At 36.7% G+C, this 21,790-nt stretch overlaps 1 protein-coding gene across 1 annotated transcript in view; it reads right to left on the reverse strand.

The window, feature by feature from the left end:
• Positions 1-453: 453 nt before the first annotated feature.
• Positions 454-21,790, reverse strand: part of MYH15 (myosin heavy chain 15) — a gene marked incomplete at its 5' end in the record, with an annotated part of 98,258 nt that continues 76,921 nt past the window's right edge. Inside the window, 9 exons of the mRNA XM_081327740.1 lie at positions 454-572; positions 4,865-5,002; positions 7,097-7,188; positions 8,896-9,004; positions 11,358-11,528; positions 11,727-11,852; positions 14,318-14,521; positions 15,779-15,971; positions 18,765-18,880. Of these exons, the coding sequence (XP_081183866.1) occupies positions 555-572; positions 4,865-5,002; positions 7,097-7,188; positions 8,896-9,004; positions 11,358-11,528; positions 11,727-11,852; positions 14,318-14,521; positions 15,779-15,971; positions 18,765-18,880 (1,167 nt within the window). The 3' untranslated portion in view covers positions 454-554. The remainder of the gene's footprint in view (positions 573-4,864; positions 5,003-7,096; positions 7,189-8,895; positions 9,005-11,357; positions 11,529-11,726; positions 11,853-14,317; positions 14,522-15,778; positions 15,972-18,764; positions 18,881-21,790) is intronic.

The following is a 21,790-nucleotide window of genomic DNA, read 5'->3' on the forward strand; positions in this document are numbered from 1 at the left end:
TGTAATCAAACTACTTAAGGTTGCTGTTTAATCATTCTTCTTGTGGAATCTATCTTTATGCATGATTATCCTTGAAGTATTTACCTTACCAAAACACTTAGGCTTGATTCAGGATCATTTAGTTTGCTTTACTACTTTCTGAAACATTTTTTTGCTTTTAATCACCATGACCTTAAGCTGTGTGATCACCTTTGGTTTGTTCTTAATTGGTGATGTGATTCATAAGGCTATAAAGAGACAAGAACCTGAAAGAAAGCACAGCTGCTGAGCAATTTTCATTAATTTCAGCAGGGATTACTCAAAATATATTCTCTACTGAAGTGTGCCCCTTTTCTCCAATATTTTAAATGAATCTCAACATGGAAAATAATGAACAGAATAAAATATTTTTATGTCAGGCCTTGAAAAATGTATTTTTATAATAGAATAAGGACAACGGCAGTATAGACATTGATTTTTATTAATTAAGAATCAGTTTTCTTCTGCTTCAGTATTGATGAGTGCTCCCCTTTGTGAACACCATTCCAGCCATCAGTTACACAATGAAAGTATATTTATTCCTCATCGTGAACCTGAAATATCATAATACAAGACAATACAATTTATATGCAATAGAAATTACCACTGTAAAGAAAGAACAATATGAAAAGAATGTGGTGCAGTAAATTACATTTAGAAAACCCTTTAATCTCTGTTGAGGCAGCTAAAGTAAAGCTAAAAAAATGTTTTAGAACCAGAAAGTTTCTGCTTGCCAGCGTTGAGCATACTAGTCAGATAGACTAATGATCTTGCATGTATTGTTTGATAAAACTACTTCCATTGCAAAACGCTGTCTAGTTGCAATATTTGTAGTAGCTTCAGCACCAGTTCTCTTTTTATATCTTCCTAATCTGATATTTACATAATTCATGGTACACTGAACTAATATTTTGGTTCCCAAATCATTAAAAAATGTGTCAGACATCTTTAGCAATGTTTATACTGCTATGGTGGATTTATATACAAGGCAAATGAAATACTCAGTATCTGGAGTATGCTGGAGTAACTGCACTGCCTTCTTTAACCACATTTCTGTCACTTTCCTAAAGTTTGCCTGCCTAAAAGTAAAACAAGCGATGTATGATACTTAACCTCTTTCATTTTATGATCCTTCCTATACAGTATCACCAGATGCCAGGTCAAAATTTACGGTAAAGGAGAAACTGAAGTAAGAATGGAAGTTATTTGCACTCAGATTATTTACTGGTTTCTTCTTCCCAGAATCCTTTCTGTTTCATTGGCCTGTATCCAAATGGTTTTTCCTGGAGATTTTCTACATTCGACTACCTAAAGCTTTTATCCAAATTAAATTGTGCAGATGGTGCTTTCTATATCTTGCTATGATTGCTGCTTCAAGTGACATTTTGTATGTGTCCTCAGGGCAACTGAAAAGAGGTTAAGTGGTACAATGCACTGCTAATGATATGAGGAGAGTTTGGTCATTTCTTGCCTATCAAAATGTTCATGAAGGGACCTGTTGCTGTTCTTTCTGCAAGCAAGACCATTCCACTCTTATTTTACTTCTTTCCCTTTCTTCATACACATGTACTTTCACCCTTATCTAAACATTATGTGTCTTCTCTATAGAATATTAATGCCTGCTTTTAAGTTCTATGTTCAGTCTTTCTGCGCTTGTTTCAATCACTCAATTGCATCTTTTATTCCCTTCATTCTCCTGTTTCTCAAGCAACTTATACTTGCATATTAATATACCTTGCTTATAAATAAGACAGAAGTTTTAGGAGGGGAGGGTAAGCAGGGGTGTGATTTCCATACCCTCAAAGTGTCCCTTCCATCTTCTCTCCTGATCGACTAGTCTCAGTGCAGTACAGTAGAAAAGATCCTATGCAACCAACATCAGAAAAAATGGTGGAAATCCAACAGGAGAGAAGAGAACATTGCTGATGTTCAGGCTCAAGAAATGTGGAAGTGGAATTGCATGGGATCACTTTGAGAAGGCAGGAAATGACCCCTACTTTGTGTTCTCTACCTACTGCAACTCAAGATCAGTCAGGAATACTTGAAGGACTCGCTAACCAGCATTACCTGTAAATGGGTGATCAAGAAGGCACTCAATATTTCAACAGCCCATCATTTGTATGTTCTTATAAACTGGCAATACTGTATAGCTGGTGTTCCTTAATGTTAAAGCTGTTGGGATAACCCAGCTAAATATGCAGATAGTGTGAGTGATAGCATATTTTCATTCCGCTGCAAATTTATACCTGATTTAAATGGAATTTTGGGGTGCACATTTTGCAGTTCTGACAGTGAGGGCACCATAATGGTTTGGGATATGTCTCAAATACCACCATTCACTATCATCATTTTAAATTTGGCCATAAGGCTTAACTCATGTGAGACTTGTGCCAATGTTACAATTTCTAAATATTAATCTCAGCACTGAGTGAATAGGTACAAGTCTAACAATCGGCCTTACAGTATGCCAAACATTCACTGCTTTTAAGAATAGGGAAACAAATCAAAATTGAACTTTGCTTAAAATGCTTACTGCTTTTAAGAAAAACAAATACATAATACTTAAATACTTAAAAAACAAATACTTAATACTTAAAAAACAGTGACAAGATTAGGAATGAGCCTTTCCTTCAAATGCTTTCTCCTTCTGAGAAAGAGGCACAGATGATGAATGGGCCTTTTTGTACAGGCATTCTGCTTAAGAATTGGAACCACAACTGCCAATCTTCCTCTGCTGTTGCTTAGCACATCTACTGTATTCAGTACAGAAAGCTACTTGTATGCCAGCCAGCCTGCTTTCACCAGCTTCACTGCCTACTGCTGCCTACCACTGCCCAAATTTACCAAAACTTCTCCAGCTAGAGAACTCCGAAAAGATCTGCAGCAATATAATGATGCCATACAATCTGCCACTAAAAGAGGCTCATTGTCATATACCATACAATCTTTCAACTTCCAAAGCATTTTTCTTCTTCATATTAGTTGCTTAAATCCTCTGCTGTCATTAAAATCCACTTCTTTCTACACCAGTCATATTACACTGTTGTCCACAATGTGCAGTAGGATATGTGTGCCTTACTTCTACACTTGTCCTCTTCCTCACTCTCTAGACTCTAGCTGCTTTATTTTGAGAGTCTCTGAAGCAACACAATTGTGTAAACCAGCTTGTGTTGTCTATAATTATCTTCACTGATACAGTTGCTCAAGTCAAATTACTCACCTGCCTTCCACTAATTCTGGCATCTACTTACAATTAGATTATGAAAAGTAAACCATTTGAGAAGTGAAACCTTTCTAATCTTTCAAATAGAATATTGCTAACAAGCACTTCTTTACAAATTAGTGTCACATTGAGATTTGTCATTGGCTTTTTGTGTCTTCCCAGAAGTGGTTCTTGTTAAAATAAGGATTGCATCTTGACACACAAAATTGAATTGGGCACTTACAAAAATTAAATCTTCAGTTTAACTAACTTCAGGTCTGATTCACAACTCTATCTAGTGTATATTTCCTCCAATAACAGATGCCCTCACATCCTTCTCAGAGGTATCCATTTGGCCTTCATGAGAACAGAATGTTGGACTAGATAAAAAATAAAAGCTCTTTTCATGGTTTCATGACTGAGTAATATTTTGGGGGAATGTGGCGAGATAGCAAGGGAAAGACAGGCAGACAGGTTAAATATTTTGCATATAGTTTTTTTTACATTTTGAGTTGGAAAAAGGTTAACCGCCTCCAAGTTTCCAAAAATTGCTAGATTTTGCATATTCTTCCCATATTATATCACCAAACTGATTTTATTGTACTATGTGTAACTGCATAAAAAAGAAGCAACAGCAGATGTAGACGCTTGTATAACCTGCAGAGATGGAGAGCCTGCAGTGGGTCTGCCATGTCTATTATAGATAGTGTGTGAGGTTGTGAGCTTTTGTTTTTTATACAGGCTGTAGGCATTCTTATATTCTCCACTGGCCCTCTGGGGTGTCCTCAGAATGGTGACCATGACAACAACTAATTATTATGCAATTTGCCACTAGAGGCCACTCCTCCTTTTGGAGCTTTCATTGGGTAAAGTCAGTGAATAATTTCTTTTTGTCACTATCCACCACCATCAGAGAAAATAACATGATAAAACAAGATAATATGAAATTTAATTGCCCACAGTATTAAAATCAGCTACACTATTAACAATCAATTTTAAAGCTATTTTGTGGCACAAATTTGAATTTAAAAAATCCTTTGTCAGCTCCCAAATTGTTTTTAATAGTCCTAGATTGCACCTCTAGTTATTAATTGTAACATTAATTACAGTCATTTTAAAAATGCAATTACATGGGCAAAGCATGGCTGCTTAATACATAGTGGGTACCTTTTTAAATACTAGTAGTACCTTTCAGTTTCTGTGCTCAACAGCACTTTATTTCAAATGATACTCATATAGTATATAATGCTTTTAGCTCAGCAAGTGCAGAAAGAGTGGGTTGTTACTCTAGCCTAGCATAGTCTTTTCCAACATGATGCTTTCCAGATGCATTAGGAGAATACTGTAGGCTGGTTGAAAAATAAGAAATGATGGAGATTTTTAATCCAAGACACCGAGATGGAAAAGTCTAATTTAGCAGCCCAGTGTTCCATTTTTGAATCTCAAGTTTCATCCCATCTGACAGGAATGAATCTGGCAGGAATGGCTTTCTTCTCTAAAGGGGACGGGTAGATGAGAATCAGGACTTTTACCCTGGAAAAAGTTAATTTCAGTGACAGATTCTAGATGCACTGCCTACCCTTGTTCGTCTCCCTTGCTGTTCTTTTAGAGATTCTAGCAGAATCATTTTCTTCCACTTCATACCTTTTTCATGCCAATGTCTCTTGACTTGGTCCTGAGCTTATTAACCTGGGATTCAGCAATCTCCGCTCGTTCTTCAGCATCATCCAGCTCATGCTGCTGTTTCCTATATTTTGCAAGGTATTGATTAGCTTGAGATTCCTGTTGGGGGAAAATATATAAGGATATAACAATATTTGACTTTGACAATCAAGAAACAAAGGTCCTCTGAAACACACAGACAAGACAAATCAGGTTTATACATAGCAAACTGCCTTTCAGATATATTGAACTGAAAGTTCTATTATATCTACTGGCCAGGAGTTTATGGGAATTGTAATCCAACACCCTTAAAAGGCACTAAGCTGGAAAAGGCTACTGTAATTCATTGTTAAATATTTAATGATATTGTGCTGGAAAGCAATTTTATTTATACTAATCTATGAAGTTACTAAGAAGGGACTTTTGGATGTCAGGAATATTGATTTCAAGCCTTCAGTTGGAGAAGAGATGGCCTAGCAAAATTCAAAAGTTTTTACAGATAGGAAAAAATAACAAATGTTCTAAACAGAGGATTTTCAACAATTGTTGTAATGAATCTGTCCAGGATAATTTAAGAATAACAGACAGATACACTGAGTTGCATTTCACAATTGGCTTGTTTGGTTTTGGCTTAGCATAATGAATAAATCTAAACATTGTGGTTTATAAAGGAGGCTTTTTGGAGGGATTTTTTTTTGATAGAAATAATGGTTCTCAATAGGATAAACCCAAAATTTGACATTATTTCATCTGCATTTAAATCTAATTAAAAAAATTTAAAAAAATGTTTTCAGTCATATCAATGGATGATAAATGAAAGCTTTTCCTCCTTTAAAAATATAATTTGATAATTTCTATTTCTATTTTGATATACCTGGGTATCATTTAAGGGCTGCATATGGTTTTGGTTTTACATTTCTCCTTTATAGCCTAGGTTGCTGCATAGATCCAAATATATATAGTCTATTTAATAAACTTTGATTAAATCAAGATTTCTGAGCTGAATAATTAAATGACAGATATCAAAGTGTGGAATTAACACAAGTCAGCAAGAAGAATTAAGATTTTATAATTATACAGGGAATTATTACTTTTTCAACTATAAAGTCAAAATTATCATCATTAAAGTACAGAATGGAATGCTGATCAAGCATGTCATAGACAGACTAGATTTATTTTAAAAGTTTAATACTTCACTCTTGTAATGGCTAAATATAGATTTTGAATTTGCCCTATTTTTGTGTTGCATTATTATATTTAAATTACATTTAAATATTTATCAGACTCTAATCTAATGAAAACTAATATAACCTTTTTCAAGTCTATTACAAAGCTGTATTTTCTGTTATACTGGTATTAGTTTGCATGAAAATGGATTCTTCATTTACTTTATCATTTACATTTTACACTATTTTCCTTTTACCCATTTATTCTGCTTTACATTTATTGTGACCTATGATTGCAAAATATAATTTTTGATGGACAGTTTCATGTTCAGTGTGAAGTTTTTAAGGGAGGAATTCCTTTCATCCTTATTTTCCAAAGGAGTTCCTTTGAACTGAGCAGCATCCACAAAACAGGGAAGCAATGTTAGAAACTGTAGTATCTTTCTTTGTGTAAGTGCACACACATAAGTGGATTTGTGACCCAACAAACATAACACCCAGAATTTAAGGAAGAAACATAGTTCAATTTAAAAATTTAACCTACAGATTGCATTGCTGTAAGAAGACTGATCTACTTTTGAGAAAATCTTTTGTGTAAGTTGTGTATGAAACTGCTTCATGCCCCATGGGATTACAGCTTTCAGTAAACACATATTGCTTTGTTTCTGTTCTGCAGGGTAATAAGCAATCTCTACTGAGGTAGAAACAGAAAATAGAACGAACTCTTTTACAACAAAATGGCATCTTTTATAATGCTAAGATAAATGATTCCATCTCATAATGTATCATACATTTTCAATTGTAAAGGATGAAATTGTATTTGTATACAATGGTACACATTCTAACTGTAATTTCCTGTGTTTCTGATGTTTGGGTATTTCTTTAGCCAAAATGGCCTCATTGACACAAAAGAGGACAACATAAGACAATCTAGGAAAGCACCAGAATTTTTGGAAATACCATAAAAAGATAGAAAAGTGCTATCTAATAACATCTAGGAGAAAAATGAAAAATTATAAATGTGCAATAATGATACTATACAACTTACAGCTTCTTCTGCTTGGTGCTTGTAGCTTTTTACTTTGAGCTGCAATTTATCAATTAGCTCCTGCATTCTTGCCAAATTCTTTTTGTCTTCTTCTGCCTTTTAATAAATAAAGGATTAACATCAGCACCCATGAACTATGAACAAATGCTAGCCTAACAATGCTAACCAAAATGTTGGTTTTTTTAAAGATATAAGTCTTTATTTTTATTAGATTTCATCTTGCTATTCCTCCAAGTAGCTCAGGATGACCTTCATTGGGCTGCTCTATTTTATCTCATATCAACAAATGAGAGGCAAGGAAAGAACAGGCAAAGATTCACAGTTTCTTTCAGAGCTGGAATAATATTTAAAAAATGATTTTCCTTCCAGCAAGCAATAAAATACAAACATGAAGTATGTATTTAAATTAACCAAAATATCACAACTGTTCACATGAAAAGAAATGAGTGCTTTAATAATACACACTTGCACATTTTAATTACATATTTTTTTAAAAAAAACAAATCAAGGGCACATGTACAATTTTCATCATCTGCTGTAACTGAAGATGATATTTATTGTCTGAAATGGTATAGGGTTTCCTGCCTTAGCAGGGGGTTGGACTAGATGACCTTCAAGGTCCCTTCCAACTTATTATTATTATTATTATTATTATTATTATTATTATTATTATTATTATTATTATTATTATTATTATTATTATTAACACTGACACCCTCTGTTGGGACAAGAACTATAGGCCCACTTTCCAACTTTGAGTTGGCTGAATTAAGGAACAATTAAGTTTAATACCATTTTAGGGGAAAGTCTTCACACTTAATATGGAAAGAAGTATGTCATCTTCCAACACAGCAATCATGGAATCCTAATGTTTACTCTATTTTCTAACTGATACTATTAATCATTTCTGTTTTCCATTCTTGAAAGTTAACAGAAGTTGTACTAAATTATTTAACAAAGATTAATAAAATAATAAAATAAAATAAAATAAAAATAAAATAAAATAAAATAAATTAACTTATGCTATAGTAAGAGCCTTGGTGGAGCAGTGGGCTAATGCCTCCTTAAGTAACACCAGCTGCCTGCAATTAGTGCAGGTTCACGTCCCACCAGGCTCAAGGTTGACTCAGCCTTCCATCCTTCCGAGGTAGGTAAAATGAGGACCCAGATTGTTTGGGGCAATAAGCTGACTTTGTAATAATGCCACTTGGGGTGTGTGTGAAAGCCCTAATAAGCAGGCATATACATAGAATGAAGGCTACTGCTAAGCTTGTAAGCCGCCCTGAGTCTTCGGAGAAGGGCGGGATATAAATGGAATTTAAATAAATAAATAAATAGTAATGTTAACAATACTAATAAATAAACTTCTATTGTGGTTAAAAAAGTTCTTTGTCCTTGAATAATATAGTTATTATTATAATAATAATCCTCAAAAACAAGTAGTTCTTGTACAAATGTTTTATCATTTGCACATTCACACTGATATTTCTGCATTCCATTCTAATCAGGAAGCATTCAGGATTTTAGAAGGAAATGGTAGTAGAAAAAAAAAGGTCTAATAAAAGTAGAACCTTTTCTTTTTCTTTCTCTTCAACACCTCTGTCTCTATTCTTCATAATACAAAGCTATTTTTGGCTATGCATTCTAGATAAAGGACAGAATCACATGCATACTTTAAGTTGATTTTTTTTGCAGCCAATATTTCTTCAGAATTTCTAAAGAAATGTTGCTTTATGTACATTTGTGTATAGTATCTGGGGGGGAAATGTGTTATTTTACTGCAATTTTTTTAAGATCACTTACCTGGTAAGTTAACTCTTTGATGCGTCTCTCATATTTGCGGACTCCTTTCTGAGACTCAGTATTTCGACGAACTTCTGCCTCTAGTTCATTTTCTAGCTCACGAATCTGCACCAGTACAAAAATATTGTTAAATTGGGTTTACCATAACACTAAGCTCAGGATGAACAATTTTGCATAGATTATAGATGTAATTCACTGTCCTGGTTATCGATAATCTTCCAATTAGTCTATGATGTCATCAGAGGGGATAAATTTTGCCTTTTTAAAAGGTTTATGAAATGGGAAGAATGTCAGTTCATCTCTCAGAAAACTGATGTTACCTTTCCCATTCTTAGTTAAACATTTTTACCTAAACACTGTACTGCTAAAATTCAGTTATATTGCTTCATGTTTCAATGGTATTATTTCAGCTTATTTTCTGGTAGGTGGAAAGAGTTTTAAAGGTTCCACAGATCTTGTATTCCCATTGTCATATTTTGTTTATTAGCTGCCCAATTTTCCAAAACTGGAAAATCCATAAAAACAGGTATAATATCAAACCAGACCAACAGCCCAGGCTACAGCAATGTTATAAACAACTCAAATAAAACAAAATAGAGGCCCTAGCTGAACAATAATACATCAATTCTAAGTCTAGGACCCTATCTGGTTTTTCACAGATTTTCATAACCTTAAGAGTCCTTATTTCTGATGGGATGCTGTTCCAGAAGTTGGGACTGTGATAGAGAAGGCATTTTTTCCTTGGTCTCACAAAGATGACAGTTTAATAGAAGGGACCTGAAGTGTATTCATTCTGCTGTATTCATTCATATCAGACAGGGAAAAATTATGGGAGACAAATGGTTCCTCAGATATCCTGTCCCTATTTTATCAAACTAGAGGAGATCAACCCTGACTGCTTTTTAGAAGGCCAGATCCTGAAGCTAAAACTCAAATACTTTGGCCACCTAATGAGAAGGAAGGACTCACTGGAGAAGAGCCTAATGCTGGGAAAGATTGAGGGCAATAGAAGAAGGGGACCACAAAGAATGAGGTGGCTGGATGGAGTCACTGAAGCAGTAGGCGTGAGCTTAAATGGACTCCAGAAGATGGTAGAGGACAGGAAGGCCTGGAGGAACGTTGTCCATAGGGTCGCGATGGGTCAGACATGACTTCGCAGCTAACAACAACAACAAATTTTATCAAAAGATTATAATACTATTTATCTACTTTCTTCTGAATTTTGTCCCTACAAATGGGGTGGGAAATACAGGATGTAAGTTATAGGTTGTGAGTTGTAAACTACATTTTACAGTAAAATATGTGAAGCAAATGGGTTATGTGTCACTGAGTTTGTAATTCAGGAATTTATTAATATATATTAGTCCATGAGATTATGGATCTGTGCAATCCAGTGATTTGCAAAAATGTTAGCACAAGGTAGCTACATAGCTAAATTACAGGAGACAAGAAACAAAATTCTTGAAAATGATATGGAAATAGAAGACTAAGTTAAGGAAGAGATATACTAGTTTTTCTTTGAATTAAAATACCAGAGAATCCATGCACAGCTCAGCCAATATGGAAGGTGGAAGGAAAGAGACTGAACAGCAGACTGAGATCAAGATAGGCAAAAAGAAAACAAGCTAAAGATCTGACCCGTGAAAGCAGCCATCTACATTTTAGAGTGTATATGTATGTATGTTTGTGTGTGTGTGTGTGTATACATACACACACACACACACACACTTAATGAGAAGGACTCACTGGAGAAGAGCCTAATGCTAGGAAAAATTGAGGGCAATAGAAGAAGGGGACGACAGAGAATGAGGTGGCTGGATGGAGTCACTGAAGCAGTAGGCGTGAGCTTAAATGGACTCCAGAAGATGGTAGAGGACAGGAAGGCCTGGAGGAACGTTATCCATAGGGTCGCGATGAGTCAGACACGACTTCGCAGCTAACAACAAATATATATATATGTGACATACAGGGGGAGTTGGTGCTAGAATATAGTTTAGTATTCTAGAAAGTTATGATTGCATTTGTACATATATCCATAAGCTCCTCTCTAATGAAATAAGCAAAAATAAGGGAAGTTCACTATGAAAGGTAGAATGTTTTTTTTTGTTCTTGGATACCCTACGGGGGAATTGCCCCACTGTGTAGAAGGTTTGGCACCAAAGCTGATGGATAGACATTTTATAGAATCTGCTTGGAAGGCTTTTTAGGAGAATCAGTTCTTGAATTCAGGATTGAATCTGATGTTATAGCAAGAGTTATATCTGCTTTAAAAATTCATTAAAGGATGGGTAAATATAGTAATCATTTATTTATATTATTTTCTATTATTTTAAAACATACTAGGTACTTTTAAATCAAAGTATTGTAAATGACAATATTAACTCAGCCAGAACTATGTTCTGAGTACACATTTCTGAAGTAGGCAACTACTGCTTGATTTGAATTCAAGGAAAAATACCCTCGATTCCATCTTCTGAATCTGCTTTTTGCCCCCTTTGAGAGCAATTTGTTCTGCTTCATCAAGTCTCTTCTGTAAATCTTTGATAGTCTGTTCCATATTCTTCTTCATGCGCTCCAAGTGAGCACTGGTGTCCTGCTCTTTCTTAAGTTCTTCAGCCATCATTGCTGCCTGGAATAACATAAAGATGTGAAATGGTAAGTTCTACAGTATAACATCAAAATGAGTCTTTTCATTTTGATGGACATAGGAATTTAAAGCTCTAGATAAATTTTCACAACTAATCATAGATAATAATGGTCTAAATATTTTTTTGTTAATAACAAAGCAATGATTTAGGCTGGAATAAAAAATGGGATCTCTACTTACATCAGTGATTGCTTTTTTGGCCTTTTCTTCAGCATTTCTGCATTCCTGTATAGCTTCTTCCACCTCAGTTTGTATTTGAGTAACATCATTCTCCAGCTTCTTCTTCTGGTTGATTAGACTTGTATTCTTTTATTTCAAAAGAAAAAGCAATGTTCATTAGGACAGGATATTTTGTAGCACTGGGATAAGTGTCAATAAGATAAAGTATAAGAGTAGCCCTATTCATACATATTCCTGATATCATAACTCATATTATTTCCAAGAGACACACTGGTGAACAATAAATCAGGTCAGTTTCTGGTTCAAAGTAGAATCTTCCACATTTTTTGCAAGCAAAAACAAACAAACAAACCCTCTAGAAAGCTTGATATTATAAGCAGTGGCGTAGCGTGGGTTGTCAGCACCCGGGGCAAGGCAAGTAATTTGCGCCCCCTAACCTGTGGATTTTAGCACTCGAGTCTCTTCCACTAGCTCAGGAATTCTGGGAGTTGAAGTCCATGAGTCATAAAAGAGCCAAGGTTGCCTACCCCTGAGTTAGGTTCAAGGCAAAAAAGGGTCTCTGGAGAAGAGGGAAAATGCTAGTTTAAAACTGAAACAAGGCAACTTTAAGGTGCCTCAGCTGTGATTTAGGATGAGACAAAGAGAGGACATGGCGTTGAAAATGGTTAATGGGGCATGTTTGTTCCACTCTTAGTGGACGTCAGGATAAACCCCAGGAGAGAATGACCTTACAACAGATGTGAATAGGCTTGGACTGCGTTTGTAGATTGAGTGCATACATCACATGGAGCGATGATGGGCTTCATCAAGATTTATGATCCCACAATTGGCTAGTTTTCTCCATCTTGTCCTAAACCCTGGATACCAACCACGGTTTATGGCTTAGCATGTGGCGTGGGGTTGACCCAACATGTTAGGCGACAAACAATGACTTCCAACTTACAATGCCTCAGCTTCCCAAGGTTATTCCAAAGCCGGAAAAGCCAACCAACCCACCCTGCAGCTTTGCCTGCTTAGGCTGAACCCCAGGAATTCATACTTGCTGCGGCGCCCGACCTATTTTCTGCCCAGATGCTGCTTATCCAAGCCAAGCCGCCTCCTTCTCTTTGGCACCTCACCCCAAAGATTCGCTGGCCTGGCTGGAAACTCTCGCTGCTGGCGACGTGTGTGGGGGGGGGGCGGTCCCGATCGCCGATGCACGGTTGGATCGGCAACCTGCCGACGCAGCTTTCGTTCCAGAGCAGGGACCCCCGGAGAGACGCTGCAGCGATCCTCCCCCTGCAGGAAATCCACCCTCTTTCAAGCCCCGCCACGCCCCCCCGCCTTTGGCAACCCCGGGAGCGCCTTGGGAGAGCTTCCGCAGCGGAGCCCCGGGGTTGCAGGAGGGCCGCGCTCTGTGCACGCTCAGGAGCCGCCTTCTCCTTTGCGGGGGGAGGGAGGAGGGAGAGAAGGCTTCCGTCCAGCGCCGGAGCGAAGGCGGATTCCAGCCTCTGGCCCTCCTGGCGGGAGCCGTCCTTACAAACGGCGGGAGTAAATAGGCGCCAACCGCGGCTGCCTGCGGCGGCGGCGGCAGAGAAGGGGGGGAGGGCAGGCGGGAAACAAGCCGGAACTTCAGCCAACCCGAAGGCAAGAGGGATTATGCCCTCTCGGGGGAGCGGAGGCCGCCTGGCAAAAGTTAAAGGAGCTCCAGCCGGGCCTGGCTCCCCGGAGCCTTCTAGGCCGGGCAAAGAAGAGCGCCTCCGACTTGTGGCCTATGGAGTTTCCGGTCGGAGCGGCCCGAAGGAGGAGTCACGCTGTGTTTGTGTGTGTGTGTGTGTGTGTGGCGCGCCGTGGGGCGTCAGGCCCTTCCCGGCTGGGGCTCCGGTGCCTCCGCCCTGCCGGATCCCGGCGCCATCGAGCGCGCCCCCCCAGATGTTGCGCACGGTGCGGCCGGCCCCCCCTGCACCCCCCACGCTACGCCACTGATTATAAGGCTTCTTTCATGTAACTAGTTTGCAAAAAGATCACCAATATTGGCTGATATGCCAAATCTATAACTTAGAAAACATCAGGAAACAAGAAAAGAGTAATTTACCCAAGACAATATTCTTGGAAATACATTATTTCCACAAGAAAGAGCTATGACTTATCAACTTTTATGGAAATAGTAGGGTTTAAAGGAACTTAAATAAGATTACTGAAATTATCTGGATATTATCCAAACCTCCTGCAGCACAGAAGACCCTTAAAATTTGGATGGAAAAATGCCCAACAGAAAATAAGCAAGTAATGGATGTGTAAATAGTCCCTTAAGCACAAGGTTTTCTTTTAAAGAAATGATCAGTCACATAAGTGTACAAAGCCAATTTTCTTTGACCTAGAGGACAAAAGATAAAATTTAAAATATTGGTCAGTGTGTAATATATACTTTATTCTTTTTTTTCTATTCACACAGAAAGAAACCCTGGTGGATAAATCCATTATTTCCTATATAAAGGAATGTTGTTCCACAACAAAAAACCACAAAGAAATCATTCCTTTATGGGAAATGTTGGATTTATTATCCACCAGGAAACAGAGAAAAGAATACTAGAGCAGGCAGGCAAACCAACCTGGGTGTGCAGAAGGTTGACACGTTCAGTGGCTTCTAATAATTCTTGTTCTGCCAATTTACGACTACGTTCTGTCTGGTCCAGCACAGCCCTCAGCTCATCCAGCTCAGATTGGAGAAGAGTATTACGTCGATCAGTGACTGCCAATTGCTCTTTGAAATCCTCATTAAGGTGTGTTGAATCATCAAGCTGCACTTGCAATTCCTGAAAGAAGATGAAATCTCACATATATCTGTCTATCTGTCTTTAGCTACAGCCATGGAATTCCTGATGTCTTTATTCACACCTAGGCTTAACTGTGTTTTGTTTTTACTGAGATCAGCAAATATCATGTAAACACTTTCAGAATTTCCTCTTATTATCTTGGAGTAGCTATAACTTCTGTAGCCAGGTAGTAGCTTGAGCTACATAATTGTCATTAAGAGAACTAAGAGCAATTTCAAAATTGTGTTTTCTTAAAGTATTGGTTGCTTCCATGTCTGCTTCTTGAGAAGCAAATTCTCCAAACATTTTGATTTTTCTTAGGGGTTTCTTCTCACAGGTGAGCAGAATATGCCATCTATAGTGATAGTTATAACTCCCTTCTACCTCGTTTGCCCACTTACTTAATAAATAACACAAGCTTGTGTGTTTTATACATCTGTAGGCACATCATTCATTAAAAATATAAAAAGAAACACAGAGAGATGAAATTCAAAGTGCTCTACCACTTTTAAATATTTTGATGCCTCACTTCCATCTAGTTTTGTATTTTTTCTTTTCAGAGTAAAATAAATATGTTTTTAACAAATGCATGAAAAGGTCTGATTTATTTCCAAACAATATAAAGAGATCTGAATTTTCTTTTTTAGTTAAGAAATTTGAAATTCTGGCACATATGTACATACATACAAAGATAGCTACATGCTTATGTTTCCTGTTCTTCTGTGTAGTATGACCATTATATCTAAGGGAGTGGAGAGAGGAAAAATTAAAATGGAAGGGAAGGATATGAACTACATCCTGTTATAATTTGCATACTAATATGATTCAGTGACTTGAAATTGCATTAATTGTGTGAGAAAGATAGAGCTTCTTAAGACTATTCAAGCTGCACATTCATTGGGGAAAAATACTGATAGATATAATGGCAAATGTATAGTCTCTAAACCATGTTTGCCAATGTACTGTAAAATGCAATTTATGACATATGTGGAAAAGGCCAAGTAGTCTGGCTGACTACTGTTTTTTATTCCTCCACACCCAACAATCTTCTCATACATGTTATTTTATCCAAGTGGACTTATTGTTTTATTTTAGAATGACAGGGGGGAAAACTTGTATCTCGCCGTGGGTTGGCAATTCGAAATTTTCCTTACAACGCCAAATTTGAAACATAGTACTATATGCTATCTGCATCTGTTGGAGTTTTGCTGTTGTTGTTATGATGTACAGATTTCATTAACAATATTCATGGAATACCTTTAATTGAGCCTGAAGGATGCGTGTGGCCTTAGTTGCTTCGGAAGCATGCCGGTTAGCATGGCTCAGTTGGACTTCCATTTCATTGAGGTCACCTTCCATCTTCTTTTTCAGCCGGACTGCCTCATTCCTGCTTTTAGCTTCAGCATCCAAGGTAGACTGCAGTGTGTCTATTGTACGCTGCTGGTTTCTCCTATTTTTGAAATAATATTTTATATAGATATACCTTTCATCCCAAGTCATCTTCAAGCACACACCCACACCCACACCCACACCCACACCCACACCCACACCCACACCCACACCCCCCCCCCCACACACACACACACATATATATATATATATATATATATATATATATATATATATATATCAAGCACACACCCACACCCACACCCACACCCACACCCACACCCACACCCACACCCCCCCCCCCCACACACACACACATATATATATATATATACCAGGAATGCTGTTATGTTTTTGTCTATCAGAGAAAAAACAGTCTGGCTTAATTCTTAAAAAGTGATTCCAGTTTTTTTTGTTTATTTCCTTTTGTTTATTAATATATCTTTTGTCAACATATTGTGCAGACAGTAATTATCAATCAGTCTTAACAACATTCTTGCAAATTAAGACAGCATGTGCAGATGGTTCAGCAGATTCATAAGCAGAAGTAAATTGCCCTCTTCTGCATAATGTGTTACTGGCAGAACAACTATGGAAAAAAAAATCTTATGATGGTTAAGAAATATAGATCTTTTGTATCTATAGTAAGTTCTTATTGATCTCATTGGATCTAGACTGGCATCATAATCTCTTCCATGGTTCTTTTTCCCCAATTGCTATAGAGTCTACCTTTTAGTAACCTTGTTTAGAACTGTGAGCTACTTAGAGTGGGATGGAAACTTAATAACATTATAAGTGTGAAAATAATAATAGTGTAAAATATAAATGTAATTATAACTGCTGTGGAGAAAAGCAGAAGTTACTTCTTTATACATATACATTCCTGTATATCTTTCTTTATATCTTTTTGTGTTTTCTACCTTTTTCTATTTTTTTTATTGACTGCACTTTTAGCTTTTTCTGATTTTTCTTTTTTCTTTTCTCTAATTTAGTTTGTACTCTTATTATTATTTTTAAAACATATACATGTGTGTGTGTGATAATTACAGATTAAAAACTGAAATGAGAAGAAAGAAAATTTGTTCAGAAGGTTTTGATTGTATAGCTCTTAAATGTTTGGGCTTGAATCCCTATGAGTTCATTTATATTTGTGATGTAAAATTATAGCTATTACCAGGACTTTTTTTCTCATAGAACACTCAGAACGGAGTTCCGGCACCTTTTTTGGATGGAACCTTGTAGGGTACGCAAGGCAGGTTGTATGACATGTGTGAGTTCCGGCACCTTTTTCTTTTACAAAAAAAGCACTGGCTATTACTCTTTTACAGACAGTCTTGCCAACTTTAATGATAAATGTCCAGAAGAGAAAAGCCAATTCTCTCAAGACTAGGAAAACGTAAAATATTGTATTCAGGTAGAAATCTGTTCAGTGTTCTTTTTCTCTCTTTAAAAATACTAACCAGAATTTACAAACTAGGACACAGAGAGAGAGAGAGAAATTTAAAATTATTTGAATGAATACACAAATCTGACAGATTCACCCATTCTGCAAACTAATTTTTAGATTCTGTTGCACTAGGGCAGGGGCAGGCAACCTCGACTCTTTTATGACTCATGGACTTCAACTAGCTGACTCAGGAATTATGGGAGTTGAAGTCCATGAGTCATAAAAGAGCCAAGGTTGCCTACCCCTGCACTAGGGGCTATTAGATCTGGATGGCAAAAATCCAGATAACCATGGGATGGAGACAAAGTATTGGAACTGCCTTTATGTCTGCTATTTACTCTGTCTACAGTTTTGCAGCCTGGATCCAGCCAATGTTAAAATTAATAAGGGCAGTCAGTCATCTAAAATCAAAATAATCTCTTTTTCAACAGGAAAATGCTCCAAATAACCTCCCATACTGGGGTATGTCAAATGACATCACCTGCTAATATCACATATTCACATAAATATCATCAGTGATGGTGATATTGGACTCTAGGAATGCTAGAACACTGAGAAATCTTACGTAGAAGTAATACATATAGAGTCATAATATGAAGGCTGTCCTGATACAGACATTTGCACCTGCCACAGCCAACATCAAAATCAGGCCTGCAGAAAGATGGTGGTAGGATTGTCCAAACTGCTTGTCAGAACCCATATGCTAAGGGGACTCTTTTCTATCTTTAATTCACACTCTACTCTTTCTATACTTCTGGGTTCTGCCATGCCCCTGGAGGGGAGCGGGGGAAAGCACTGTGGGTTATTGCTCTGTTTTCCTCTATCGCTACACTGTAACAGTTTGCTGTTTCTGCATACTTCCTCTGTGAACTATTTTTCCCCTTGATGTCAGCTAGAAAGAGGGGGGAGGGGGAGAAGAAAAGAATGCGTCTCCGGCAACTGGTATAACTCTACTTTTGGAAGGGAAGGCATGAAGAGCCGACAAAACATCACTGCAACCCTGAGACAGCCTGGCGTTATCTGCTCTTTCCCACAATGGACTTAACACCTGGGGATTGTCCCATTCGAACTGACCAAATGAACTTTGGATGGGGTTTGCTTGGGACACTTTTAACCTATTGATCTGAGTGGGAAACCTTCAGATCCTGTCTATTATGCCTGCTATCAGCTTCTCCTAATAAAATTTCCTTTTGGAAGAAACTGCTTCCACGAGTTCTGCTTTCTTAGGATGAGGTTTTTGAAGTGGGCCCTGACACTGCCCATATGTTGAGTGCTTTCAATAATGAACTCCTAAACAGTGCTTAAGAGACAGGTTCTAAACCAAAATTCCATATATTGTTTGCAGTTAGTACCAATCCAGTCGTGTATTTTGTATGACATGTTGTATAAACGTTTATCATATTGTACCTGAAGTTTTCAGTTTCCTCATCTTTTTCTGCCAATTTTCTTTCAAAGTCTGCTTTAATTTGGGAAAGTTCCAGTTGAAAACGTAATGTTTTGCTTTCTTCATGCTCCAGAGCTCCCTAATAAAGATGCACAATATAAATTAAGGTTAAATGTCTTTTTAAAAAAAGAAAAATCACCACACCATATGCTGTGGTAGCTGAAAGGCACAATCTAATATTCTGTTCAGTTGCAGAGCAATCATTATGATAATACTGAAAAGCACAGACAAAAGGTTGCTAACTATTGGTATTTTTATCATAATTAGCACCAGTTTGCAACATTTTTACATGCAAGGGTTACTTGGAGCAGGTAATCTTGTCATCTTGGCCCTACCTGATTTGTTTGTTTGTTTACAGATGCCTTAAAGTTTGTGTCGAATCCTGGTGACTATACAGATCAGTCCTTGCAGTTTTCTATGTTTTGTTGTGCAGGCTCTGAGGTGCCTGCCTTCTTTCAAGAGCTAAGACAAAGTGACTGGTACGATGTCATTCAGCTGATTACTTGCCTAAGGCAGGACTAGAACTCAGATTTTTCCTTTCTGACTCCCTATTTCAGGGATGACAAACTGCACATCCACAGGCCAAATGCATCATAGCAAAACCGCACCCACCACATTGCCGGCAATGGCAAAAAAGTCACAACGTTGCGAGTTTGACAGCCCTGTCCTATTTTAATCATTAGATGAAACTACCATCAAATAGAATGAAATGTCCATCAGGCCAATTCAGCTTGGGTATCATAAAAAGGGAGCAATCTGTTAGTAATTTGATTTACTACTGTTTTATTTTTACTGCCAGGATGAGAAGAGGTACATGTAATTTATTCTAATAACTGCTTTTGAATGACCCCACAACTTGACTTGATATCAGGATGATAACAAGATATTATCTGATATCCTCTTCTGGTAGCAAAATGTTTTTGGCTTAGCAGTACATGTTGTGTAAGACACCCTTTGTTCTGTCTAGATTAAGTGTCCCCTTAGCCATAGCAGGCACACACGGGTGTGTAGTAAAGTTGAAGGTTAATTCCCTCCGGGCTATCAAAGTTTCCTATAATAGCACTAAAATATTTACCTGGGCATTTTTATGTGAACATGATACATTATTTTCCATTTCTTTTTAATTTGCATATGCAGATTATATATTTTCATTCATTTGCTCATTTCTGTTTGTTGCAAATATTAAAATAGAGGCTTTTATGGCTGGCATTAAGATCTAGCATGAATAAACTGCGTGGTAGTGTACTATGCAAAAATACAGTATGTGCTGAGGAATGACAGAAAAAAGGGTTATGGAATCGGATGAGCTTTCACTCATCAAAACCAACAAACTAATGAATACTTTTTTCATTTTACAAAAGACAATTCATAATTATTAAGAATCTTTTAGATTTTGTGGCCAGGATTCTAAATATAGGCTAAATTTAATTATTTAACAGAAAACAAAAATATAAAATCCTGCAATAATTTTCATTGTATTTATTTTTCTAATTTAGTTCCCTATTGCATTTTAAACTGGTTTTTAAAATAGAGCATTGTGCAGCAGAAGAAACAGTATAATTCATTTAATTCCCTCTTGACTTTGATGTGGACTGAACATTTGTTTTTCTATAAAGTGTTATGCCATCTGACTAGATATTATACCCTGAAATTTTGTAAAATGAAGCAAATTCAATCTGTGGATATATATGCTTATCAGATGTTGTTATTCTAGTACAACTCTGTCAATGGGTTGTAAGCAACAGTATTGCTAATGAAGGCACATGTTTATTTGATTTTAGTCATCTGTCAAATGGAATCATTTTAAGAAACATTTTTTGTTCATATAAGGGACTGTAGAGAAACTTGTTTATGATTTATTAAGTGCTCATACCCACAATCCCCAGTCTTTATTCTCTCACACACATTCATATTCATAAAAACATCTGTAATATATGGCAACTATTGTGGGACCTCATTTGTTAAATTTAGAAGTTATTGACTACAATATTGAAGAGCAAAAACAATGTAGGAATTAATATATGAACATGCTGGAAATAAGAATCTAGTTCTAGTTAGATTTTCTCTTCGTTTCAGCTGTCTTTAATTTTTTTTATGTTTTCCCATTTTTTTCTGTATTTGTGAAATACATAATGCTGTTTTACTCTGGAAAAGAATACCAAGATGTATGATCATGTATTAAGTGATTGAGATGGACCTTTACCATGCAGGACAAAAGGCGAAGGGCAACAAAATTTTGAGAAAGTTTTTCTTCACCTTGTGATGGGCAAGGGATCACAATGAACACTTGGGGAAAGCAGACTGTCCTAGATAGGGCAGTGGATTAAAAAAACACACCAGGTTAAGCCTATTTCAGTGCTTACATGACCGTTTCTGAATATCTCCTGCAGATTTTCAAAATTGGCAATAGAGTCCACCAGAAAGACACTGTGAGGGCATACATGGCCCTTGGTTGTTAGCACTGGATGACTATAAAATGCATTGTTTAGAAAACAAAAAGAAAAATCTTCCTTGTAGTTTTATGGAACAGCTCTTTTTAATGAGCATGCCAGATTGCATTCTAGACTGTTTTATCAAGGTGAAGTTTCCAAATCACCACAACGAATATATGATGCTCAGGTAGATCCTGTTCTATCTGTGTTGCATATATTACATATTGAAGTCTCTCTCTCTCTCTCTCTCTCTGCATACTATACATATATGTATATATATACTATGTATACATATACATATGCATACTATATATGCATATACATATACATATACATATACATATACATATACATATACATATACATATACATATACATATACATATACATATACATATACATATACATATACATATACATATACATATACATATACATATACATATACATATACATATACGCTTGCTTCAAAACTGTGGAACCAAGCATGCTGTTCCTCTGCTATAATACCAAAAACCTTTTTATTTGATGGGGAAATCCCTGCAAAATATAAGGTA

Source organism: Vipera berus (genome assembly GCF_964194415.1).
Source record: "Vipera berus genome assembly, chromosome: 4".
NCBI classification, from domain to species: Eukaryota; Metazoa; Chordata; class Lepidosauria; order Squamata; family Viperidae; genus Vipera; species Vipera berus.